General features: G+C 46.0%; 1 protein-coding gene across 1 annotated transcript in view; it reads left to right on the top strand.

Moving 5' to 3' along the window:
* LOC147748379 (transitional endoplasmic reticulum ATPase-like) overlaps positions 1–27,662 on the top strand; it is a 144,302-nt gene that overhangs the window by 60,561 nt on the left and 56,079 nt on the right. The window contains exons 11-16 of the mRNA XM_086961036.1: positions 6,159–6,323; positions 8,324–8,446; positions 13,655–13,867; positions 21,956–22,134; positions 23,922–24,051; positions 24,330–24,488. Of these exons, the coding sequence (XP_086817162.1) occupies positions 6,159–6,323; positions 8,324–8,446; positions 13,655–13,867; positions 21,956–22,134; positions 23,922–24,051; positions 24,330–24,488 (969 nt within the window). The remainder of the gene's footprint in view (positions 1–6,158; positions 6,324–8,323; positions 8,447–13,654; positions 13,868–21,955; positions 22,135–23,921; positions 24,052–24,329; positions 24,489–27,662) is intronic.

Here is a 27,662-nt window from a genome sequence, read left to right as displayed (position 1 = left end):
AGCAGTGCATGGCGAAGGCAGCTACCAAATTAAGTCAAGTGCAAGGTTAGGCAGGCCCCATGACCAAATTCGACCGTGCACAACTGATGATGGTTGGGTGCCGGGCCTGGATGAAAGCTATGTGCTGCGCAGATTGGGTGCCTAGCAGGTGAATTCAGCCCATCAAAAAAAGTACATCAAATTCACTGAATAAAAACACACTATAACTGATGCCCTGTCATGTTCAATACTCTACTAGCCATTGCCATGAATAAAGGTTGCCTACAAAGAATAAAATATGACAGGGGCATGAGTCATAGTGTGCATGTGCACCATACCTGGCAAATTTCAGGGCTTTTTTCCTTTTTGTGTTGGTGAGATTAGGTGATGAAATGAGTTAACAACTAATGTTTAAAAAAAACACACTGAAAATCACCATTTATAGTTTACTCAACTTACTATAACTAGTATCCATGTCATGACCTTACATATTACAGCCTTTCTCTTAAATCCAGAACTACTTTAAAATATGCTTGTGCACCGCCACACCAGAAGGGCCCATCCTTTGCCTTATTTAACGTGGAGCACTGATTTCTCCCATAACTTTATGTTACGTTATATTTATTTGAATAGCGCATGTACACCTACTTTATTTGGTGCTGAAATAACCTAATTACATGAACCTAAACACTGTCAATGCTAAAACTGAGTTAATCGGAAATAGAAAAGCTTTAAGCTGTTTTCTAAATCAGATAAAAGAGGATGGGGAGCATTGGCAATAGGCAGGGAATTTCCACAATTAGCAGCCATCACAGAAAAGGCCCAGTCACCAAAAGTGACTGTTCTCGTACTGGGAATTCACAAAAGAAATAGGTTGTTAGACCTGCGATGACGAGGGGCTTACACCACTCACATTTGGCAGTCATGAAATAAGGGAATTTTTGATAGCCCAGTGAATGGCGACCCTAGCTTTATAGCTTATCATCAGGTGCACTGAGAGCCGATTTGTTTTAAAAAAAAAAAAAAGGAGAGAGATGGTGGCTCCTACCAAGGAAAGATAATATGTTTTGAATTGTTTTTAAAAGGAAAAGCAGACACTTAAGAGTTTGGTAATGTGAGGACCAAAAGTTAGATTGGTGTCGATGTAGACACCTCGCTAGCAAACATTTGTAGACAAGGGAGGGCAAGTACTCATTACTAAAGGCCATTATAGTGAAGTTGGAAATACAGAACCAGAAGGTTCTGCGAATAGTTCTACTTAGATGGGTTTAGTTTTAAAACGTTTTGACGCCTGCCACAAAACCAAATGCAGAGTGTGAGCAAGGAGTATTAGGAGAGTCATGAGTGAGTTAAAAGGACAGTTGGGTGTCATCTGCGTACATATAACATTAGACCCAGCTAATGTTAAGAGTTGAACCAAGAGACACGTAGGTGGTAAACAGAAGGGGGGATAGAATCGAATCCTATGGGAGAGTTTGGGGCTTGGACTCAAATGGTGAAAGTCCTGCTATCTGGAGGTGATCCCTCAGGGACGGCTCCTACGCAGAGGCGGAGGATCGTCTCCCTGCTGGCTCAGAGCCAGCAGTAAATAATAAAACGATATTTCATTATTATTTTATTTTTAAGCATACGGCAGCCAGCATGTGCTGGGAGGGGCGGGCCGGGGCATAGGAGTGCCCATGTGTGTTTAGACAGCTGGCCAAACACGCACGCGCACTTAGGTTTCTCTAACCCGACTTTATTGAACAGCCGGGCTGAAGAAACCCCACAGACTCTCTGACCTGAACGAAGCGTCTTTTTAGCCTGTTCAGGCCAATCCACGCTCTGCTCTTGATTAGTGCGGGGAATGGACTGGGAGTCTGTGACGTAGTCCCAGTGTCTGCTTGAACAAGGAAGAACCAAGGTGTGACAAGGGAGGTTGCCAGCAGCAGGTAAGTTTAACTTTTTAAATATTTTATTATTATTAAATTCCCTCCACACCCCCTGTGCTCCCCCTGCCGCCCCTTCCCACACCCTATCACTTTTTCTATGTGGTTGCTGCCGCTGTGATCACTTAGATAGGAAGTTAGCCATTTCAGGGCTGTGCTCTATATACCACTCACCCTAAGGCTTGAAATTAAAATGGAATGATTGATGGTATAAAACGCAGTAGAGAGGCCTAGCAGAATCAGTGCCACTGACCCCCCACCCCCCCCCCCCCCCTTGTCCACGTGCCTGCGTAGATCAACTACAGATAGCACAACCACTTCTTGTTTCTGCCCACCATAAAGTCAGCTGGAATTATTCTAATTGACTATTACTTTCAATGAAGTTTTGAAGTTGGTTTAGACTAGTTTCTCAAGTGATTAGACCAGTAGGCAAGTAATGTGATTTGTCTGAAGTTACTGAAATGAGTTCCAAGGTAGGAATTTTAGAGGAGGTTCCGAATAGCTGTTTCCCAATATTGCGCCAGCCAATCACAACCCTCTGGTATTTCGATTCGTACTCGGGCACTGCAGTACTGAGTTGTCTGACTAGCGCAAAAGTTTCCTTAACCCATCAGGTTTGAGTATTAGTTTAATTTTGTACCGCAGCAGTACCATGGCAACGGACAAGATAACTCTAACTTTTGTTGAGGGTTAACCCAGCCTTATCCAACCCGAGCCCATATTTAAATGCTAATTCCTTGAAAATGGGTGAACATATTTACACCACATCACAAAAATCACACTTTCTAAGTAAAGTTCTAATTTTGCGCCATATTTGATCTAATTGTGTTCATCTGTTTTTTCTGTATCAGACAGCAAACTTTCCAATAGGAATTAAAATGGGAAACCACACTTTTGGGATTTTTTCACCAGTGATAGTTAATTGAAGTAATTATGACTTGCGCACTCATGCACAGTGATTTTTCATTAATGATGTCATTTCAGATGTCATCAATATCATGCAACATAACATGAGTGATGTAATATGTGAGGTTATATGTGAGGTCATAAGCAGTACATGAAGAGTGCGCCAGTTATAGTAACTTTGTTTAACTGGAAGTGGGGTATTTCAGTGGTTGCTTGAGTTTAAAATGTTACGTTTTAACTAAAAAAAATTCACATAATTCTCACTGTATCGGGCAGGTTTTTTTCAGTGAAATTCTGTTTTTTTTAATGTAAAGTAAGATATTTTTACCATAACCTTTGTTTTTTCAGGTGAATTTCTAGGGTTTTTAATGTAAAGTAATATGTTATTATCTTTCCCAAGCCCCCTACACCCCCCCCCCCCTTTGGGCATCCAACCCAACACCGTGAGTGGCATTGACACCCAACCTCATTGTTTTTTTTAATAGCTTTTTTGATCCTGTGGGTGTTAGGGGGTCACAGGTGGCTCATACGACAGTTCAGGAGTCCCCTACCCTGCCCACCTATACTTTTATTTTGTGGATATGGGACATATCTCTTCATGTTGCGGCCAGCCAATCAGGGCACGAGCTCCTGTGGGATTCGCTAAAGCTTCTTGTTCCCATGGGAGTGAGGCGAACAATGGGGGAAAAAGCCCCCGTGGCCAATTATATTGCTCTATTATTATGCTTTCTGCCAAATTTAGTGTAATTTTGTTCAGACGTTTTGGCTGTAGCACTGTTCAAAAATCCCTGTGGAAAATGCATGGGAAAATTACGTTTTGGGATCCTTCTTTTTTTTGGCCCCTGCTTGACTGATCACCCCAAACCTTCCCATGCAGGAGCTGAGATGGATGAACTTGTTTGGAAACATTTTATGAAGATTTGTCAAACGGGACCAAAGTTATTAGCAAAACTAAAAAAACATTTTATATGGTAAGTAGGTCCTAACTATAACTACAGACATGCAGGTCACACATTCTAGTCCTGAGCAGTTTTCAGTGGATTATATTCATATCTATTGGCAAACATCTGCAAGTGATCTGTGCAGTCAAAGTGTCAAAACTTGCAAGAATTCATTTTTTGGGCATTGATAAAATGAGTGACATTGAGGTGGATAGTAATATTAGGTGACATAAACATTCTGTATCTATTGTTTGCTGCATAAATAGTGATTATTAGTTTATGTTTTATAATTAAGCTGGAATCACTGTTCTTATAGCACACCAAATATATAGGATTTGTTTTGACACTTAATACTATTACCCAATTTATGCACATTGCATATTCTGGTATCACTCACTTTATCTTTGTCAGTCCATTTTTACAGAGATTTTAAACATCTGCTAAGCATTTACATAGGTCTCCTCTGGTTGAACTTGAATTGAAGAACCAGAGGAGCAACCTTTTTGCTCTTTAATTCCCAACTGTGTGTGTTAATTAACTTTTGACGAGAAAAAAAGCAACAAACACTGGTTACAATTAACAAGTGGCCTGTCGGGGCTCTCTACTTTGTTTACAGTCCATGGCAAAGCCTCAAGGGCAGTATGAAGATGCCTGCAGCATGAATGGTTGGACATTGTTTCTATGTGTGCCTACGCAATCCTCCAGAAATAGCATTGCTGCCCCGTATTGACTTGGCATGTCTGGTTTATCCTCAGTGTAAAGAAGAGAGGTGATGTAGTGATGTGGTGTGTCTGTGTGTGGCACAGGTGTGTGGGCAGTGTTGAGTGTGGATGCTGAGAGGATGTGAGGATGGATGGAATGTTGGTGTCTGTGTATTGGGGGAAGCCTGTGAGTTAATTACAGCTGGAGGCAGAATGCAGCCAGTACAAGATCTTTCAGGCTGTGACTCTAACCTAAAAGCCACATGAAATTAAGATCTTACCTTCTACCTGTATGGCTCCAAACTATTTTGGGAAGCACCTGCCCTCAAACTACATCAGTCCCTTTGCTGGGGGCGGGCCCAGAGTTTGAAGACCGCTGGTATAGTGGAAGAAATGGTCAAATATGAACCCTTACACTCTGTCAGGTAGGATGGAAGGAGGTCCTAGACGACCCCAGCAGAAGAGAGGTGAAAAGGTAGAATGGTTGGTATGCCCTTGTATAAATTCCCAGCTGCGTATTGTCAGTCATTTCAAATCTGATATAAATGGTAATGCTAAGAGAAGTTAAAGCATTAGTAGCAAGAAACAATACATTTTGCATCAATCTCGGCTTTTGCGACTTCTAAATTGCGATAAAAAGCGATTCGCAATTTAGAAATCGCAAAAGCCTATGCATGATTATTTTTTAAATATTTATGCAATTCGGTAGAAATCGCTATTTCTACCGAATCGCATAAAAAATGCGATTTTGAAATTGCGAATTCACAATTCCCATTCATTCCTATGGGCCAAAAGGCCCATAGGAATGAATAGGAATTGCGAATTCGCAATTTCAAAATCGCAAATCCTGATTGCATTTCAAGGGTGGTGAGGGGGGTTCAAATGAACCCCCCCTGCACCCCTGAAATGTATTTTTCGCATCATGTTGCACACACACATGTCCTAAGGACATGTGTGTCCGTAACATGAATGCTTTTAAAATGCGTTTTCAGTGTTAATTACATTTTTTGCAAATTTACCGAGTAGTTCAACTACTCGGTAAATTTGTCCCTCTAATTGTGAATTCGCAATTTCAAAAGTATTCATGCATTGCTTTTAGGAAATCGCAAATTTGCGATTTCCTAAAAGCAATCGCATTTTTGGAAATCGCAAAAATGTTGCGATTTCAAAAAATGCTTGATGCATTCCAAAAAGCATTTTTGGAATCGCAAACGGCCGATTTTAAGGAATCGCACCGTTTGCGACTCCAAAAATGCTTGATGCATGTGGGGGTTTGTCTTTTAGAAAATATTAGTCCCCTTTAATTAAGACTTGAAAAAGAAAATTCTGTGATACAACGATCTGAAGATCTAGAACCAAATAAAAACCACCAAATTGTGCATGTAAAATTAGCAGTGTTTGCAACACACCATTGAATTACTTCAAGTTGATACTTTTTAACAAATGAAAAATATAAAATGTTGTAAACAACATTCTTAATAAAGGTGTATCCTTATCTCATCTTCATATGATTCTTCCACTACCATAGTGCCTATATTTTTGGAAAGTGGGTTAAGTGCTTCTTTTTTTAAATTATCTTACTGAACTACGTTTGGCTGTTCACAGAAGCAATGTGGATTGCAGAGAAGATTACATGGCACATCCCTAGGCTACAGCATTGTAGCTTGTCCTCAACTGACTTCTTTAATTTCCTGTTTTTCCAGGTGGCGATGGAGACTCACGGTCATGTGGGGGCAGACATGGCAGCTCTCTGTTCAGAAGCTGCCCTGCAGGCCATTCGCAAGAAGATGAATGTTATAGACTTGGAGGATGACACTATTGACGCTGATATCCTGAACTCAATGGCAGTGACAATGGATGACTTTCAGGTACCAGGCCTGGGCTTACATCTCCGTCCTACTCGATTCCCCCTTCCTCCCTGGTGATAATATGTGGGTCAAACCTTTGCATGTCATATCCTCCTGTTCAACCCGGACTCTGTTCCACACGTCAAGGAGTCCTTAACGTTGCCTTGATCACACTACACTAACTGGTTGGCCCAGGTGACTCAATTGAGTTTGGATTTCACTGAGGGACTTCTCTGACGCCACTAGCTAGCATAGACATCATGTTGGATTCTTTTAGTTACCATTGGCGAGAACATGTTACATTCGTTCACTTAGCACCAGAGTCATCACATTCAGTTCCTTCACTCCCCACCTCAATAAACACATGGGGTTGTGTCGCTTATCAGCGTAGTTAATGCTAAAGTCCTCACATACCAGCACAGTTACCATGTTTCAATTCCTTCACTCAGCATCACAATGAGCACACTGACTAGATACCTTGATTCACCACACTAGCAAGCACATCTGATTCCTTCACTCATTGCCATGGTGTGCCACACTCAGGTCCCTAACTACCAGCAGTGTCCTGCATTTGGTGAATCCCTTAGTCACAAATGGAGCTAATATTCCCTCACTTTCAGCCATAGTACATCATATTCATTCACTACCACAATATCACATATATAATTTGCTACCTTTCTACCAAAAAACCCCAAGTAAGATTCCCGCTCTTATTCCTACTGCAATATCCTATATATACTAGGTTTCCTAACTTTCCACAAGTTTCTTACACCAAATTCCTAGAATCACTGTTACATTGGAGTCAAAATGATTTAAGGAGTTTTAGGTTTTGATAAATGTGATTATTACATGTTTTAGCTGTAACTCATTATTTTCGTTGTATACAGATGCTGCCTGCTGTCAATTTCCTCAATATTTCACAGTTTCTAGTTTATTCTTCTTTCTTCTCTTCTTCTTTTTCTGCCCTCCCCATCTATTTCTCTTCCTCACTCCCTCTCTCTCTTGTTCTCTTTTCTCTCTCATTGTACACTCTGATTCACACCTATCCTTTCTCTCCTTCTTTATGTTCCTCTCTGCCTGTGCAAAACAGAACCCTTCTGACCTTAGAGAAGTCTTACCAACATGGCAGTACATGCAGCACACAGCTTTATTGGCTGTCTGACTTCCTAACTGAAATGATTGGGTCACAGAGCACTGTAAAAATATGAGCTAGTCCTTTGCCCCTCTACCACAGCTGAGCTCCAAATGCAATACACTGATCATTACAAGCAGGCCCCACCTCCTTCCCTGAGGTTTTCCAGAAGAGTAGGATCTGAGGACTCAGGATTGTTTCTAAAATGAAAAAGGGGTAGTTTAGATGTAGTGGAACAAATTCCATCTGTTCCACTATCCACCTATGCCTGCTCTACCAAATACAGACACTCTGGGCAGAGTCTTCCACATGAGTTTGCCAACAGATGTTGACTTGCTACACACATCTTGCAGCTGTAGTCACCATTTTGTCCACTCAAGATAAAGTGGGTCCCATACCTTAAAAACTGTGTCCTGGGTCTGAAAAACAGGACATGGGACAAAGCCTGACAAGCAACACGTTATCTCCTCCCACATGATGGCGTCACTTGCCCACATGATTCCCTGAAGTAGATAGACAAACGTTTCATCCATGTGCATACAGCACTGGGGCGGTGGCCAGATGAGACGCTTAGATGTGCATGAGCCCTTCCACCACCTGTGTGATTTCTCCATGAGGACCAGGATCTCATCAGTTGGTCCATTCCCCATTGTCAGATACCCCACAACCATCCTGTGAGGCCCTCGCTGAGGAGCATCTGGCGCTGATAGAACTGCCCCTCGCGCTCCAAGACGTGATGGTGCAGCAACATGTTCCAGGTGGCTAAATTCTGGGACTGTGGTCACACCTCTCTTCCTGTGCTTTCATTGGTTCCCACTCTCTGTCCCTCTATCCTTTGCCGCGCCTTGTTCCCTGGCACTCACATTGCCCATTCTCTCCTCTCTGGCAGTGGGCCCTGAGTCAGAGCAACCCCTCTGCGCTGAGGGAGACGTTGGTCGAGGTCCCTCTCGTCACCTGGGAGGACATTGGTGGCCTGGGAGAGGTGAAGAAGGAGCTGCAGGAGCTGGTGCAGGTCAGTGTGTGCAGTGTCAATGTATGTTCTGCTGTGCTTGCAGGGTGTGTCACTGTGTGTGCCGTGGTGTTTGCAGAGTGTGTAACTGTGCACTGCTGTGTTCTCACTGTGTTTCAATGTGGCTGCTGATGTGTTCTCGGTGTGTGTCACGATGTGTGCTGTACTGTTTGCAGTGTGTGTCAGTGTGTTCTGTATTGTTCATGGTGTATGTCACTGTGCACTGCTGTGTTCTCATTGTGTTTCATTGTGTGTGCTGATGTGTTCTCGGTGTGTGTCAGTGTGTGCTGTAGTGTTTGCAGTGTGTGTCAGTGTGTGCTGTATTGTTCACGGTGTGTGTCACTGTGCACTGCTGTATTCTCACTGTGTTTCATTGTGTGTGCTGATGTGTTCCCATTGAATTGTGATTTCTGTGCCATTTTATTCTCAGTATGTATTACTGTGTGCCACCCTGCTTTCACTGTGTGTTACTTTTTGCTGCATTGTTCTCAGAATATGTCACTCTGTGAAGCTGTGTTCTCAGTGTGGCTCACTGTATGTGCCATTGAGTACTTAGTGTGTTTCCTGGTGTGAGCCACTCTACCTTAATTGTGCATCACTGTGTGTGCCATTGTGTTTTCTTTGTGTGTTATAGTATGCTGCTTTGGGCTGTATGGTGTTAAATCATTTGATATTTCCTCATCATACACATTGCCTCCCATACTCAAGGATTTGTTCTGTTTCACTTATGCCATTTTGTACACTGCTGCGTCTTAGTATGGGTTACTGTGTGCTAAGAATGTGTGACACTGCCTGCAATTTTTGCGTTTGTATGTGTTATAGAATGTGCAATAAATGCCTTTCTGCTTCCAAATAAAATTTGCAAGTGGCTGAATGTTTTCGAGAGATGGATGTGGAGACGTTGATGGGGACGAATGGAACGATGGCCATAACAGGAAGAACTATTTGCTGTTTGTTTACTGGTAAAATAAAGACATTTTGAGTTGAGTGTAATGATAGCCCTATGATGTGAGGATGCTGATGTGATTCCTATGCTTATTTTATAAGATTAGAATTGTTCCTTGATCTTTGCAGAAATGCTAGGCTTGGAAATCTGCAGAGGATTTGATTTAGGAGAAAGGAAAATTATTTATCTGGGCAATAGTTCTCCAGCATGAGCATTTTTATGGTCCATATTCTTCCACCCATTCAAGTTCCCCCTCGTGGAAGATACGAAATGTAAGTGTCTGAATCTTAAGAGGATCCCATGTAGGAGAAAGACAAGGTACCTATCTGTAACACTAGATCCACGCAATGGGTTCCCTTCAGATTCACATAAGCTAAACGTTTGCCAATTGTCAGGACGTCCCCGAGGGTGGGAAATAATTCTAAGTGTAAAAATATGATGAGGTTGTGAGACTAGAGGTGAAAATTTTACTGTAAAAATAATTTTTCATCCTAAGTAGCTTCCCAAAACTAAGATTCCGAAAACTCTAGCAAACTGTGTCAATGTTGTCCGAGGACCCGCTGAAATCTAAGCGTTTGACTTTGAGGAGGGACCCATGCACGAGAATGAGAAATAACGATTCTGTAACCCTAGGTCTCTTGCTTGTGATGTGCACCTGTTATTCTGATCCACTCCTATTAATTGAGTAATCATAAGCATTAGTGTATGGGAATAATCCCAAACTGGTGAAGGAAAAATACTGTTAACCATCTTAATCCATGACTAAGCTCCACAAGGCAAAAATCATAGACTTTTTTTGCAATTTGTTTTGTAAGGTAGCGTAGAGACATGTTAAAATTCTAGGTGAATTGTAGGTTTTCAAATTCAAGACATTAGTGTCCTAAGTTTGGTACAGTCTTGAGTGTGGTATTCAGTGCAGACGGACAAGTTACTTACCTTTGGAAATGCCTTATCTGGTAGAGGCAAGATCTAGCTGCAGATTCCTTACCTTTGAACTTCCAGGCGTCAAGCTGGATCCCGAAGATTTTTCTTAGCAGTACCCCTGCACACCGGTAAGTGGCGTTGGTCGACTCCGCATGACTTCATAGGCTTCAGATTCGTCGTGACGTCCGGGGGGTCAATAATATAACCGCCACGCAGATGCACTGAAATCAGTTCTTTTCTTTCTGCTCCATCAGAACCGATCTGTAAAAGAGAGCTACCCCGTCATTTTTTGACAGACTTTTTCGACTTTTTGTCGACTTCATCGGTGTGTTAAGAAATCATGTCGAGTAGGAATGCTTCGGGGTTCATGCCATGCGGCACCTGTCACCGCTCCATGTTGGTCACAGACCCCCATTTGGTTTGTCTTTGGTACCTGGAGCGTGCTCTGACTTTTGGGCCATGGTGCGGAAGGCTTTGAGGAAACGATCCCTAAAGCTTGTCGCGGACCGGCGTCCTGCACCGTGAAGGTCGACTCGTTTGTCCTGATTCCTGTCCAGGTCTCGGTCAAGAGGAAGGTCCGAGCACCACTCCAGGGAATCAAAGTCCTCTTCGTCGAAGTCAGGTAAGAGGCCCCACAAAAACACAAGAAGTCAAAGCATGCCCTGCCTGTCTCGCGACGCAGCAGAGGAACCTCAGCGTTTGAGGCATTGTCAATATAACAACCAAGTTCTCTAGTCTCTTGGATTCCCTATCAGGGGGAGCAAAAGGAATGCACCCCGAGAAGTGGAAGTTTGGACCACCAAGCTTTGATGGGTGGGGTGGGCGGTGAGGAAAAGTGGGTCCCTCGGTGCAGGGTGATGGCGGCGGGTGATCGTCCTGTTCACAGGAGCTCCTGTGCTGGGTTTGGACTAAGCCACCAGAAGGACGTCTGTTAAGGCCTCCTTAAAGGGCAGTAGGGGTTCCGAACTCGAGACCCCAGGCTGCAGGACCACTCTAAAGACATTAATCTTGGCCGCCACTGTAGGAAGCTGCAGGTCGAGGACCTCCGCAGCCCTACTACCACCATGGCAAAAGATGCTCTCTCCTCCATAGCCAGGTTAGGAGGGGAAAGTATGCCAGAGTCTGGGGAGGTGTCCAGGCCACTGGCATCACCCAATTCCTCGTTCTAGTCCAGATCTTGTTGCTGCAGGATTTCTAAGGGATCCTACTTCCCTTCCAATCCTCTTCCTCCATACCTAATCCTTCAGAATAGGGCAGAGTAAACAGCATAGAGCTGTACGGCTCCATTGGCACTGGTCTCGGCCTCGGATGACGTCTGACTGGCTACGTGTCATTGGGAATGAGGATCGGGGAGGCGCCGCCGGTGGGCGCCGGCGACGCCAAGGACCTCGACACCAGACGCGACGCTAGGCAAGGTCATTGTGGAGGTGCATGCGACCGGCATCGGTCCGGACCCGGGAACGGGTCCACTCGGAGGCCTTGGTGCCGCGGCCAGAAACGCCGGCATGGGAACCACGGGGGCCACTCCGCCTTCTGAGCCTGCGGGGTCTAAAGGTGCACTGGCAGGGTCAGGCTGCTCAAATATGGCGCGCATTGTGTCATAAAACTCTTTCAGCTGGGCGGGGGTTGCTCCTGGCCCCTGAAAGGGAGGGAAACGCGGAGCCGACCCAGGCACCCGTTCGGCAGAGCGGGGTCTCAAACACCAAGGTAGCACCCATGTCATGAGATGGGTGGGGCGAAGTCGAAGCACGCTTCGACTTCTTGTGCTTTTTGTGGTGCCTCTCACTTGACTTCGATGAAGAGGGCTTTGATTCCCCGGAGCAGGGCTTGGACCTTCCTCTCGACCGAGACCTGGACTGGGATCGAGACCAATGAGGCGACCTCCGCCGGGCAGCGAAAAGCTTAGGTCCCAGCAGTTGGAGCATGACTTGGAGTCGTGGTCGCGCTCCAGGCACCAAAGACAAACCAAATGGAGGTCTGTGACTGACATGGCGTGTTGACGGGCGCTGCACGGCTTGAAACCCGAAGTCTTCTTACTCGACATGACTTCCTAACATACTGACAAAGTCGACAAAAAGTCAAAAAAGTCTGTTCAAAAAATGACAGGGGGTAGCTCTCTTCAACAAATCGGCGCTGATGACGTGGAAAGAAAAGAACTGATGTCAATGCACTGGAGTGGCGGTTATATTGACGGCGCAGATTTCAGAACGACGATGAACATGATGCCGATGACGTCACACAAGGTCGATGGATGCCACCTACAGGGGTACTTCTAAGAAAAATCTTTCGAATACAGCCTGGTGCCTGGAAGCTCAAAGGTAAGGAATCTGCGGCTAGATACATCAGACAGCATACTATGGGCCTGATTATGAGTCTGGCGGTACACAGACTGCCAGACTTATTGGGGGCACGGTGGTGGCATTCTCCCGACCACCCTATTAAGTTTAGGGCAGACAGGCTGCCATAGCCCCAGTTCCCCCTGCAGCAACCAGGAAAATTCCTAGTCTGGCGGGCGGCCCGACCACAGGTTTGGGCGTATGGTGACGATGCAGACTCAGAGGCACCACGCCAAAGTAATATGTGTCTAAGGTACAGTTACTTTTCTGTAAAGATAATCCCATCTTGAACAAACTCCTGCGTGGTTTTCAAAAGGCAGCACATTGCTCCTAGCGAAGGAAGTGGTCTTGTAAGTGGAGGCAGATTATTTTATCTAAATAAAAGGCAGGACTATCACCTCTGGGGTTAAGCCTTTAGTCTCTCCATGAAATAGTGGGAAAAGCCAGGAGCAATGACCCCTCACTGTTTGCTTTTGTTGTCATAAGGCAGGTGGTGTCCCACATGAATCAGCAAACAAAATGAGAAGATGATTTTGGGGAGCAGCATATCTGTTTAGTTTAGTTAAATAAATATTATGCATTTGTTCAGATTAAGCCCAAGCTTGATGACCCTATTGCACATGCATTTCTAGAATTTAAAGATACTTTGCATTAGAAAATGCCCCAATACCTGACTTAAGTCAAAGCCCTACCCTCAGGAAAGGAGCCATTGTTTCCAGTAATAACGTCTTGTATGTTGCTACGGATCTAAACGACAGGGAAGCTACTTTGGAAAAATGTGCTCTAAGTTCTATGTAAAAAAACATTGTATACAAGAATGTTGTGCTATTGGGAGAGAATGTGAGAAACTGGAAGCAAGTAAGAGCATGCTGGCATTTGGGTAAGAGCGTAAGAGTGGTGCTTATTCTGTAGGACACGTTTACCAGGAAGAACTAGGAAGCAGATAAGAGTGATTTCTAGGGATGAATGCCTGACTCTTCTTTATCTCTGTCCCTTTCTTTGTAGTTCCCTGTTGAACACCCTGATAAGTTCCTGAAATTTGGAATGACCCCATCCCGCGGTGTTCTCTTCTACGGACCCCCAGGCTGTGGGAAAACCCTGCTGGCAAAGGCCATTGCCCACGAGTGTCAGGCCAACTTTGTATCCATTAAGGGACCGGAGATGCTGACCATGTGGTTTGGGGAGTCAGAGGCCAACGTTCGGGATGTTTTTGATAAGGTAAGGAATAGGTTTGTGGTGTTTTTTCAGACCTTTTACAAACAAAGGTCTAATCGAGGTGTTTTTCCAGACCTTTTCTGTTATGAGGAACTAGATTTCAGGGTTATTCCAGGCCTTTCATATGGAGAGGAGGAGGGCAGACCGCATCCAGACTTGAACCTTCATGAAGGAGAGTAGCGCTTCAGGGTTTATACATACCTTTGATTAGACGAAAAGTGGATTTCAGTGTTTTTACAAACCTTTAATAAGATGAAAAGCAGATCAAAGTTTATCCCGACTTTTTTTTAAAAAAACTTTATTTTCGGATTGAACAGTACACAGCGTCTGCCTACAACCCAATTGGGCCGGCCGCTATGACAAGAAACATCTGGATACCAGACAGCGAGGCATTGCAGTGAAACCATAAGTAGCAACATATTGGTGCACCGGCATCAAACTCAATAAAGAAAGGATAAACCAGGTTTCGTTTTTATAATTTTGTTGAAAACGAATAACAAACATCACACACACTCACATGGTAAGAGTAATACCTAGGGTTCGGGGTGGAGAGGAGGAGGAAGTCAGACTCTAAAGAATTCAGCGACTCATATCTAGGGGCGGGGGAATGGTGAAAAGGATTACAAAGAGGTTTTATTTGCCAGTCTTCAGGAACGTCAATTACGGGGACGAGAGAACATCAATGGTATAATCGAGTGGAGGGGTGCAGATATCTCCACGATACTCATTCCACTGTGACCAAATCCTGCCCCACTTCCTGGGACGGCCCGAGCCTCATAGACCGTCTTCTCCCGAAACATGCACCAGTCCATGTTTGCCTTCCAGGCTGTTATCCCAGGCGGTCTATGAGAACCCCAGAGTTGCGCTATGTCCCTCTTGGCAACCATGTTGCCAAGAGTTACCCAGAAGGTCTGAGCGGCCGTGCAGTCCGTAGGCTCCCAGACATTAAGCAGGCAACGACGAGCCTCAGGCAAAAGAGAGACCCCGGTGACCCGCCCCATAATGTCATGCACTCTGGACCAAAAAGCGTATACCACCGGACATTCCCAGATGATGTGCAGAAAGGTACCACTCCTGCCACAACCACACTTACACAGCCCATCAGTCGAATACCCCATTCGTACCAGACGCGTACCAGTCATGTACACTCGATGGAGGATCTTCAGTTGCACAAAACGAAGGCGAGCTGGAATAGCCACCTCTTTAGGGGAGGCGATCGCTATCTGCCAATCCTCGTCGTCTAATTCCAGGCCATCCGCGATCCAAGAGGCCCGAAGCCTTACAAGAAGATCAGCCCTGGTGTTGATGAGCTTTTTATAAATCAAGGATATCGTACTGTCAGGCTCGAGGCCATCCAGAATACGGTCCTCGAGCGGTGACGACTGGGGGATCTCCGTCCCGGGAGGGAACACCGAGATCAGAGCATGGCGCACCTGAAGGTATCGAAAATACTACTTGTCGTCAAGCTGGTACTCCACCTTAAGGGCATCAAAGGACTTAACTGTGCCCTTAGACCAAAGATCCTCCACCTTGCTAATACCGATCGTATCCCATTTATCAAACCCTTTCGTCCGCCACACGCTGCCCAGCCTCTCAGAGTCGTACAATGGAGTCAGTCGTGTCATCTTATCACTCCAGCCCGTAGCCACATTCGCATCTCTCCACGCACGTACAGCACATTTTGTAGGTCCAGTCAGAAGTCGGAATGGCTCCCTTGAGTACAAAGCCCTGTTGAAATTACCGCCCGGCAATAGAAACTTGTCCATTGCGAAGGCTGGGACAGGACCCGGGGAGTACGTTACATGATTGACCGCGCTCAACTGAGAGGCCCAGTAGTAGCGTTTGATGTCCGGGTGGGCTATACCACCGTCATACCATGGCAAAGTAAGTTTAGGTAAGGAGATACGAGCCCGTCCGTCCCAAATCAGTTGTCTCTGGAGCCCCTCAACCTCATGAAAATAACTAGAGGGAACAGGGTCAAAATAATTCTGCAGGGCATACAAAAATCTAGGGAGGGACATCATTTTAAAAAGAGCCGCACGCCCCAATGGGGACAAGGGCAAGCCGCGTAAGCATGGGCGAATTTTGCGAATCTCGCGTTCGCGAATTTTGCGGATTTGCGAACTCGCAATTCGTAAAATCCGCGAATTCTCGCAAATTTGCGGATCTTTTTTTTGTGTGTTCGCGCGGGTTTCTGCCAGTTCGCGAGGGTTTTGTACAATTTCGCAAACGCGAACTTACCTGTCAGGTCGCAAGTTTCGCGAACTTGTTGTTTCTACGTGTCCAGCCTGTTTGGGACACTCTTCTTCATCACTGCCACTCTCTGTCACCACTGCCACTCTCTGACTACTCATGCCACCCTCTGGCCCACCCATGCCACCCTCTGTTTCATCACAGCACCCTCTGGTTGTCCAGTCAGTGTACATTATTGTGGCAAAGCAAGCACACCTTCCCTGCCTCAAGTGACCTGAATTAATTTGGGGCTGATTAATGTGTCACAGAATATTTTTTTAGCTGGCACCTGCTTCCTTAGTGCTTCCTGATTAGTGATCTTTTGCACTTGCTAAGTGCTTTCATTGTTGCAAAATTAGTTACAACACCTGCCCTGCCCCAACTAACAATAATGAATTAGGGGCTGATTAATGGATTTGAACTTCCAGCCTGGCTCCTGCTTGTCTCCCTTAGCTGTAATTCAGGACCTTTGTGGCATATGTGTAACTATTCTGAGGTTCAGAGCAGGGTCACATAATAGTTGCAACTGGCAACTGAACTCTGGAGGGGCCCCTCAGGAAGCACTACAGCAAAATGGCTACTAATGATGAGCCTGAACTTTTGAACCTGGTAAGTAGTTTCAGTTTTGCTAAGATCGTATTTCTGCAATTTTGCGCTTATTCGCGGGGCGCGAAGTTGTACTGGGAAGCCGCGAACTCACGCGAACAGTGCGAGCAAGCCATAAAATCCGCTGCTCGCGGATTTGCGGATTTTGCGGGAGATTCGCGAATCTCGCGGATTGCGAATTTACCGAAAATCCGCAAAATCCGCGAGCGAAACGGATTTTCTGCCCATGCTTAAAGCCGCGCCACCGCTGGACGTCCAGTTTAAGGCGCCGAAGGGGAGCATATAAATTGTGGTCGTAACGTACAGAGGGATCCAGGGAGATGAAAATTCCCAGGTACTTGAACCCAGTCTCCGCCACCTGGATCGGGAATCTACGGGGCAGCGGAGGCAGCACCCCCGCTATAACATAAATACATGATTTATTCCAGTTAATGACGAGACCCGAGTTCTTCCCAAAGGAGGTGAGGACATCAAAGAGCACGTTAAGGGACTTCTGAGGTGAAGTAAAGTGAAGGAGAATAACGAGACGCGATCCTCAAAATCCGGGGCCCACCGGATCCCCCTGATCGAGGGCTCCCACCGGAGCCACGCCGCCAATGGCTCCAATGCCAATGCAAAAAGGAGGGGGAGAGCGGGCAACCCTGTCGGGTGCCACACCCAAGCGGGAGCGATCCAGAGACTCTGCCATTAACAACCACCTGGGCCAATGGACGTTCATACAGGAGCTGCACCCACGCAATAAAGTTAGGGCCAAAACCAAACTTCGAAAGAGCCGCCCACAGATAGGGCCACTCAATGGTGTCGAAGGCCATAGGGGCGTCGAGCGAGGCCAAGATGGCGGGTTCGGTCAGCGTCCCAGCTCTCGCGAGAACACCGTGGAGTCTGCGAAGATTAAGCGCCCTATTCCGATGAGGAATGAAACCGGACTGATCCGGATGGATCAGGTCACAGATCACCGTTAGCAAGCGATTCGCTAGTACTTTAGCCAGGATCTTAGGCTCGGCATTGAGCAAAGAAATAGGGCGATAAGAAGTGCATTGGTCACGAGGCTTGCCACCCTTGTAGATGACAACTATAGTGGCCAAACGCTGATCAAGGGGGAGGAGACCCGCCTCATAGGCATCAATGAACATATTGCGCAAATGGGTCGCCATCTTATCAGGCCGTAGCTTATAGAGCGCGATGGGTAAACCATTCGGCCCCATAGCCTTACCCGAACGAAGGGACCGTATAGCGATAGCAACCTCATCTATCGTTATAGGCGCATCCAAAGCAGACCTATCCTTGTCCGAAACACAGGGCAGCGCAATATCACGCAAGAGCAGGCGGGAATCAAACTCGTCTCTATCACTCACCGATCGGTATACCATCTGAAAATGATCCACAAAGCATTCCACAATCTCTCCTGGGTCAGACACGCATTCCCCAGTCACACGGGTGATCACTGGCACCACACGACTCATTCTCATCCAACCATGCCAGTAGCTTACTAGCCTTATCTCCCACATCATAGAGTCTGCCCAGCTGATTCCTGTGCATAACCTTAGCAGCATCGGTCACCAGTGCCCTATAATCAGCCTGCTTCAACGCCAAGGAGTGCAAGACTGCAGGGATATCGTCACCACCCAAGTCACTCTCAAGCGAGGTAATGTCGGCCTCAAGGAGCAACAGGTTTTCCCTTTTGGCCCTCTTATCAGCAGCAATGAGGGACAACGCAGAGCCCCTTACCACAGTCTTGAAGGCCTCCCACAAGGAAATAGCGGAAGAGACGGACCCCTCATTCTCATTAAAATAACTGTCAATAGCTTTGAGAAGGTCAGAGCGGAGCCTGGGATTCCTAAAATGCCAGGGATGAATAGGGGGAATCCTACTCCCACAAAAGTATCGCACCGCAACCTCAAGCATTAAGGGTGAATGGGCAGAGATGCCCCTGGGAAGATGACGCACCCCACGCACCAAGGGGGTATGGGCAGCCAACATCAGAAAATAGTCAATCCTCAAGAGGTTGCCGTGAGCTCCAGAGTGGAACGTGTATTGCGTTTGCGTGGGGTTCATCATCCGCCAGACATCCACCAACCCGAGAGTCTCAAGCAACTCAGGTAGCCACAACTGAGACGCCGGCAGGAACCTGGGGGGTAGCCGGTCACACTCACCCGATACCACCGAATTGAAATCCCCACCCAGTAGAAGAATACCATCCGGAAGTCCTAGGAGAGATCTTCCAAGATCAGCGTAGGTGGTAGCCTGAAGCCCCGGGGGGATATAGACAGTAACAATTGTAAGCATCTTCCCCCCCCCATCGCCCAGAAACAGCAGCATAGTGGACCCTATCGTCGAGGGCAACCTCATCAATTTCAAGGGGTAGAGAGGATTTAACCATTATGCCGACTCCTCTGGAGCCAGATGTGAATCCAGCGTGCGCTACCAACCGATAACTTCGTCGATCAAGAGCCTTACAAGCATTCCCTATATCAGGGGAATGACGTCTAATAAATTGGAGTACAACACCACGTTTGATCTTGTCACCCAGACCATTAACGTTCCAAGACAACAGTTTCAAATCACCCCCCCCGTCCCAGCACAGCCCCCGAGCCCCCCCTCGAAACCCAAGAGCAAAAGGGTAATAGCGAGAGAAATTGTACCATGTGAGAAAAACATACACAAAAACAACAACCCCCCCCCCCTCCACCCCCAACCAACAACCCGTTACAACACCCTCCACCCCTGCTGACTAAAAAGCCACCCCAAACTGCAGTGTGCCTGTCGCCCCTTCATAGAACACTACACAAAGAACCCCGGAGGAGGAAAGAGAGACAGTCCCACCCCGCACCACCCTCGGCCTAAAACAATAATAAGGAAATAAAAGCAAAACTCAGCCGGTAAATGCGAACCAAAACCATACACCGAGAACCAAAATGTCATTCCTGTGCCAATGCACCTCTATCCGCACCGCCGGGGCCTCCACTCCCAGAATCCATCTTCGGCAGCGAATCCAACCAGTCGCCAACACTGTCCGGTCGATCAAAAAAGAAAGTGCGTTCTTGATACTCTATGCGAAGTCGAGCTGGAAACAGCATCGCATACTTAAGTCCCAAGTCCCGCAATCGACGTTTCACTCCCTGGAATCCCATCCGTTGCCGTTGCACTTGAGGAGTGAAATCAGGATATATAGAAATTGAACTGTTCTCGTATTTCAGTGGGCCATGTCTATGAGAGGCCTGGAGGATAGTGTCCCTATCCCGAAAGTGGAAAAGCCTAGCAATAATAGGCCTCGGGGGAGCCCCCGGCTTGGTCTGACCACCCGGGAAGCGGTACGCACGCTCGACCGCAAAAAACTTACTGTTAGAGGCGCCCACAGGTTTGAAGGCCCTACCACGAGTAAGGTCAAAGGTGGAGAAAATGTACCCTCTGGGCGGTAACAACAGGGTGTTCAAGTGACAATATCTGTGGTACATCTGGATGTCGTTGAAAGATGGGGAAAACAGTTAAGGACTTAGGGTGATCTCCTCTAATTACCTCTCCGAAGTTCTAGGCCAAGTGTAAATTCAAGGTAATCCTCAATACCTCTGGAGCCAACTAGACTACACACAGATACTCCACACTTCAAGTGGGGAAGAGACACAGCAGGTTTGCCATCATGAGTGTGCGGTGGTGACTCTTACCAATGACAATGTGCATCACCAAATGATGATGGATGACTCCTGGGCAGGGAGCCCGACTGATCTTGTGTCCTGAGCAAGTGTAGAACACAGTGGCCCCCATAGGGCCTCTGTCAGCTGGACTCGCACTCAGCCGGCAGTTGGGCACTCCCTCTGAAAGATGCATCCCGCACCTCCTCAACAAGGAGTCTGATTTTCCCTCCCCAGAAGATGGACATGGAGCAGTGCTTCTCTAAGGATCTTGGCCCAGACTTAATCCTAGACCGGAAGGGCGCTAGCCCTAAGTCTATTCCTGGATCACATGTTCTTTCTTTTGATGATAGAAAAACGTGGAACCATGTCCTGCTCTAGAATTATCATCAGTCTTCACCAATTAAGGCTTATGTAACATTTGAATCATCTAATCTGCAGTCTCAGGACAGTAAAACGCAGAAACCTCATCAGCTTGCATGATTTTCATGCACACTGGGGGAAAAGGACACATCAAACAGCAGGAAGAGGGCACAGGTCAAGGCTACACATTTCTTCGGCGCAGTGCAGAGTAAGCCTGGGCGGAGTTCACTCAGCCGCGCTACGTGGAGCTCCGCAAGCTACGGAGTGCGTTAGAAAAATGTTGTTCGTATCACAAACGGAACAATGGACAGTGCAAGTGGATGCTGCTTCCTTTTGGCCGCTCGAGTAGATTTTCTACTCAAGTGGCAGCTTTCTCAATGCGAACGGATGGTTTCTCAACACAAGCGGTCGCGAGCATACACGGCCACTCAAATTGAGAAATCCGTACGCCTGCATTAGGAAATCCCACCGGGAGGTTGATTTCTTTCATTCGCGCTCGCCATCTTGATGTTAACGAGCTTGAGCGAGGAAAAAAACTCCGCTCCGTAGTTTTTCGGTACTTCACAAACTCTGCGTAACGCAGAGAGTGGAAAACTCTGTAAACTCCGCAAGCGGAGTTCACCGCCCAGTCTTAGTGCAGAGATCTTTTCATCCCAGCAAACGCCCCCCGCTCAGATCCTACTCATCGAGTCCAGCTCCTGGGTAGCCATTTAATCTATTAAAGGGACATAAAGTACTGGGTCTGCCTTTGGATTCAGTATTCTTGACTTGTGCTCCAAAGTAGAATGGACCCCTGAAGAAATTGTGCACCCTCACCCGTTATATCTATTAGCCACTTAAAAGTATTGCAATCCCTCTGGACCAGTAATTGCATCCTAAACAGGTAAAGCCTTAATATCTGGAGAGCCCATGTGATGGCTAAGCTTTTTACCTCAATAACAGTTCGGATCAGATGCCTAAGGATCAGTCTAAAGATGATAAAGATAATAAGATTCTCCTTCCTAGTTTTGGTGTTGTATCAAGTATTTCAAATTGTTTGGTGAGGGTCAGTGATAGCGCATCACTAGCCATAGCAGTGGAGGCCCTGGCTCAGAGTGAGTATTTTAGGTTAGAGAAATTGTGGAATCCAGTCCTCAACTGTATTGATTCTGGCTTTCATGTCATCCGCCACTTGGCATTGACTGTAAGGACTTTGCACCTTTGTCATTAGTTCTGGTTCTGATGAGCTTTTCTGGTATTGATCACACACTTGCCTCTCCAGGCTCGCCAGGCGGCCCCCTGCATCCTGTTCTTCGATGAGCTGGACTCCATCGCCAAGGCGCGAGGAGGCAGTGGCGGGGACGGGGGAGGAGCAGCGGACCGTGTCATTAACCAGATTCTGACTGAGATGGATGGCATGACCAACAAGAAGACTGTCTTCATCATTGGAGCCACAAACAGGTGACAGCCACCCACCCTGTCCTTGCGCGAGGTCAGAGGGCATGCTACCTGTCGCTTGTGCATTATCACCTGTCCTTTTGCAAGGCCAGCAAACCCTTGTGAGGTTAGCACACCGGATTTTTGTCTGCCTGTGTGCAGTGTGAATGTTTGTGTGGCTTATATTTTGTGGATATGAAATGGGCTGATTTTTGTGTACCTGTGAGGTGATTTTGTCTGTAAATTAGGTGATTTGTTTGCTACTGAGGTGTATAGCTTTTTGTAACATACCGTGATAGTTCCATTTATTATATATGAAAAGATAGATTTCTGTCACTGTCAGCATATGTGCATTTAAGATGAATGCTTGGTCTGCATATGTGGTGAATTTTGTGTTCACATATGAAATTATTATTTTATGAGTTAGCAAGTTGATTGTTTAGTGTGTTTGTGTGTGTGTGAGTGAGTGAATGGGCTGTGATTGGTTTTTCCATGTGTGAGTTGATTTTGTCTACAATTGACGTGATCATTTTTTCCGAGTATGAGTTAGTGCCTTATGTGCATGTCAGGTTATTAATTCATCTGCAGGCGATATGATTTTATGCATGATTGTGTGTATGTGTGTTCCTAACATGACAGCTTTGTTTCCATGAGTGTTGAATTATTTTGTATGCAAAAAATAGTCTTTACTCGGTGAAAGTGAAGTAATTGTTTCGTGTGAGTTTTAGCCAATTACAAACTGTTATTTAGTTTGCATGTAAGGTTTTTGTGTCTGCTGTTGTTTCATGTAAGAGTTACATGCTGTGGTTTGGTGCAAGTGGTGTGCTTTTTAATGTCAATGTCGTTATTTTGTATGGGGGATGCGTTGGATGCTTGTGCTTTGGCTGTTTTAGACGTGCATGCGGATATGACACTTTACCCCGCAGGTATTTACAACGCTTGCCATTACTCCGCATTTTTTACTCCGCAAAATCTTTTACAACGCAGGGCTTCACAACACAATCCATTACAACGCATTGTCCATTACAACGCAATTTACTATTCTAACTCCAGCGGGGCATTGTAATGGGGAATGTGTTGTAATGGTTTGCAGTGTAAAGCCCTGCAGAATAAAAAATGCGGGGTAATGACTGACATGCGTTGTAAAACAGTTGTTGCAAAGGATGTTTACCGCATTTTACACATGAATTTCCTGAACATATGCTGTGCTTTTTCTGTGTGTGCAAGTAGTTGTTGTCTGTGTTCATTTAATGAATATTGTGAGCGCAGTGCAAGCTAACCTGTTTTGTCTGTGTGCGAAGTGCTTGTTTTATGCAAATATGTGTGCTTCTGAACATGTGCTGTGGTTGCTTTAGTTGGATGTTAGGCAGGTGAGAATCTTACTTATGGAGTTTTTCTCATTGTGCCACTGTGTTGGGATGCTTTTTTCTGTATCTGTAATGTGACAGCTTTGCCTATGTGTACTGTGCTTGCAAGAATCCTTTGCATGCTATGGTTGTGTTTTTGTGCATTTGAAGTAGGTATTTTGTCTGTCAGATTCTTGTTTTATATGAAAATACATTTCTTTTGTGGTTGTTTCTACACATGTGGATCCTTTTTTTGTGAGTGAGGTGCACTTGTGTGTGTATATGTAATGGATTTATATGTGCGCGTTTGTGAGTGTGCGCATGCATGGGTGTGTATGTGCATTCAATGCATGTTTTACATGTATGCCAGAGGCTTCTTTTATCTGCCTTCTTTGGGGGCACTCTGTCCTGCTTTGCTCCCTTCATCTTGCATTGAGATCTTAACTTCATCATTTTGTCCCTTAGGCCAGACATCATTGACCCCGCCATCCTGCGCCCCGGACGTTTGGACCAGTTAATCTACATCCCTCTTCCTGATGACTCCTCCCGCGTGGCTATCCTCAAGGCCAACATGCGCAAGTCTCCTGTGGCCAAGGTGAGTTTGTTGTCCTCCTCTCCCTGTGTAGTCATCACTTCCCTTACCACCACACCACCCCTTTTGCATTACTTTTACAGAATTTCTTCTAGTTTATGATTTTTTATTTTTTTTATTTACCTATCTTTGTTCCTCTGTGTTCAACACTGTGAAGGGCTATTTCTGTCCAGGTCCAGTCCATGGCTCCTTCTACCCCTGCTATTTTGGGGGCAATCTCTGGGGTTCCAACCACATGTCTTCTTCCTGTCTAACAAGACTTCCCTTTCTGTCTTTGACAGGACGTAGATTTAAATTACCTGGCCAAGATAACCAACGGCTTCTCTGGTGCAGACCTTACCGAGATCTGTCAGCGCGCCTGCAAGCTGGCCATCCGAGAGTGCATCGACGCAGACATTCGACGGGAGAGAGAGCGCCAGCTGCACCCAGAGACTGCAATGGTAGGAAGTCCTCGTACTCTCTATCACTTACTTTTTGCCATAACTTGCAGTAATATGGGTCTATATACAAGTGAATCCCAAAAAAAGCAAACAAAAACGACTGTTTCTGCTGCCTGTACTGCTGTACTTATCTTCTTATTCCTTCTGCAATGGTATTTCAGCACAATGTTATTTCTAAAAACTCTTGCAGCGTTGTTTTTAATTATTTATATAGCACATGTAATTAATTCAGAGGAAAGTTGATTGTTTTCTTCGTAAATAGTTTTTATACAGCTTTGCTCACTATATTTTCTTTCGTACGATATCAGTGCTTCTGTTGTATTCTTCTAACCGCAGGTTCCTTGCCTTTAGAACATCTCCAGGCACCAGTCTGGATATAAGTGTACCTCTGGTGTGTAAGTTTGGAGCATGACTCTAAGTCCTAGGAAGAGTGTGGCTTTATGAACATGAAAGCGATCTGGGAATGTGAAGCGAAGCTGCAGATTGCAGAGCACAGAAATAAGTCTTGGAAGTTCTGCTCTTGCTCAAAGTCAAGGGTTCAGAGCAGTTCCCACTATCCAGGTTTTCTGGTAAGTTGAAGTTGAAATGGAAGCACAAGAAGGTCAAGCGTAACTCATCCCAGTGCCACCACTCTTTATCTGAGAAGACTTGAGGATGTCAGGGTGCCTCGAAGTCTCGTTCCTGGTCCTCTGCATCTGGTCCCAGTGCAAAGTAAGTTTCCGGGTGCATTGACGACACCGTAACTTATTACAGCTTTCTGAGTCCATTTTCTACTAGGTCTCACCGGTGCACCTTTGGGCCGCAACGATCTACAGATGCCTCCAGTTTGGATACCGCTGGCGGGTCTGCCCTAAGCCCCGTCTGTGCCTCCTGAAGCTGTGATCTGTTTAACTTTGATGCCATAGCCAACTTCCAGTCTGGCACCGAAATCCATGCAGGACCTGATGATAATGATGCCAGCACCAACACCACTAGAGCAGGAGGAAGACCCTTTCTTATAGTCCTATCCGACTCTGAGCGAATTGATATTGGCCCCAACCAAACTTACTTCCCAAAGGCGTTCTGATGCACCCGGCCCCAGTTCAGTCAGACTGAGACAGACAAATGGCTTTACCTCAGACCCATACTCCAGCCTCCAATAGCTTTTCTGATCGGACTCTGATCAGAGCCAGCCAGCCTTCGGAGAGGACAGTGGAAATGAGGGGGATTATTTTTTAGTAAGATTCTGATAAGGAACATTTTACATGAACTTGCAGAAAGCCAGTGGGTTCAACTCCTCAGATGCTGGATTGTGTTCTCCTCCTGGACCATCAACATAAGAGAGTCCCCCCTTTGCTCTGAGAAGGAGACATTCAGCTGCGGTATTGGATAAAGAATTGCCAACCTCGGAAATCAAAACTAATATATTGACAGACATTTTGCAGCCTAGACAAACTTCATCAGACCCTTTACTACCATTTAATGAAGCCCTGACTCACACCCTTGTGGACACCCGGTCCAAGCCCTGTACATGCCCACCAGTGAACAAACAGGTTGCCTGAGCCACAGGACTGCGCCAGGCAGCCCTGATTTTTTGACATGCACTCTACACTAGAAAGTTTGGTGGTTCAAGCTTCCACCAGTGCAGTGAACCACAGTTCCTGTTCCACGACTCCTCTGGACCGAGATTAGAAATTAATTGAGGCATTCGAAAAGTGAATGTTCTCCTCAGCCTGTCTATCCTTCCAATCACTCAACTCCAGCTGTTTGCTTGGGAGATACACCCATGCTTTATTGGACGTGGTTGGCAAGATTTTGCTGGTAATCCCTGAAGAATTTCAAGCCGAACTGCAGGAAGCCATCCAGGATGGTTAGGATGCTGCAAAATACACCTTCCAGTCTGGGCTGGACACTACGGGCTGCTTGGGCACTTGGCACTGTTGTGGTGCTCCGGCAGCATGCTTGGATGCAATCATTTGGCTTCAAAGTGGATGTGCAAGACTCTTTAATGAACATGACATTTAATGGGTCTCACCTGTCTGGTGGGAAGGCTCATTCAGTGTTGGAATGCTTTAAAGAAAGCGGATTCACAGCCATTTCCTTGGGCTTTTCCACCCTTGCGAGAAAGTACCCTTAACAGCTTTGCCCCTTTCTTGGCTACCCTAGAAGGTTAGTGTATCAGCAACGCCAAGGCCCACCACCCCGCAACAGCAGCACAATGCCTTTGGTGTCCGGGCAGGGATCAAATTAACAACACCCAGGCTTTCCTCTTCCTGGAGGGAGACCAACTGGGGAGTACAGTAGTGACCAGTGATAGTGAAGGTGTGTTCAAAGTGAATTTAAAATGACCTCCATCTCTCAAAGGTGTTTTATTCTGTTAGAGGTGTTTGCCAGGGATAAGAAGAATATAGTGCAAAAAAAAGAACTTGGTCGAGGTGGATAGTCCTGTACTTTAAGATCTGCTACTCATTGTACACGAAGCAGCCTCCATAAGGACAAAGGGCCAATTCTACCAGAGCCAAGGCTGCTTCTGCTGCATTGGCATGCAGAGTGTCTACTCTTCATATCCGTCAGACTGCGAAGTGGACATCGGTGCTTACGTTCATGAAGAACTACTAGCTTGACAGTCAGGTCCGACTGGGAGGGCATTTTGACTTGTTAAGTCCTGCAGGACTTTTTGATATGAGTCATTCCACAGACACACCACCTTGGGAGGTGCACTGCTTTGGTATCTATTCTAAAGGTTAGGTTTTCGTGTTTAGAAGGAATCATCAGAAGAACAAGTTATTTACCTTTCTAGTGCATACTCTATTTAACTGCATATTCCTCACTACCCTTCCTCCTCCCCGTTATGTGGAATAGTCTCTGTTCCATCTAAAAGGGTGCCAGTTTAGGAATCTGCACACTGGTATCACTGATTATTGTTGGCTTCCTTGTCCGAGGGCGCAGACAGAGTCAAGAATGAAACGTTGATGTGCAGGGGTATGCTTATACACCGTTCTATTGTCGCTTCTGGGGCAGAATCAACACGAAGCGGAACTGCACTGCACCACCTGCTGGCATGCTGGAGCATTGCTGAAAAAATCTTCTGGATCAAGTCTAGCACCTGAGGATATTCTAAAAGTCAGGAATCTGTGGTTGGATAGAGCATTACTGAACCTTGTTAATGTAGGTATTTTCATTCCTTCATCAAGA

Source organism: Lissotriton vulgaris, chromosome 1_1 (genome assembly GCF_964263255.1).
Source record: "Lissotriton vulgaris chromosome 1_1, aLisVul1.2, whole genome shotgun sequence".
NCBI lineage: Eukaryota > Metazoa > Chordata > Amphibia > Caudata > Salamandridae > Lissotriton > Lissotriton vulgaris.
This window is presented reverse-complemented; position numbering and strand designations above follow the sequence as displayed.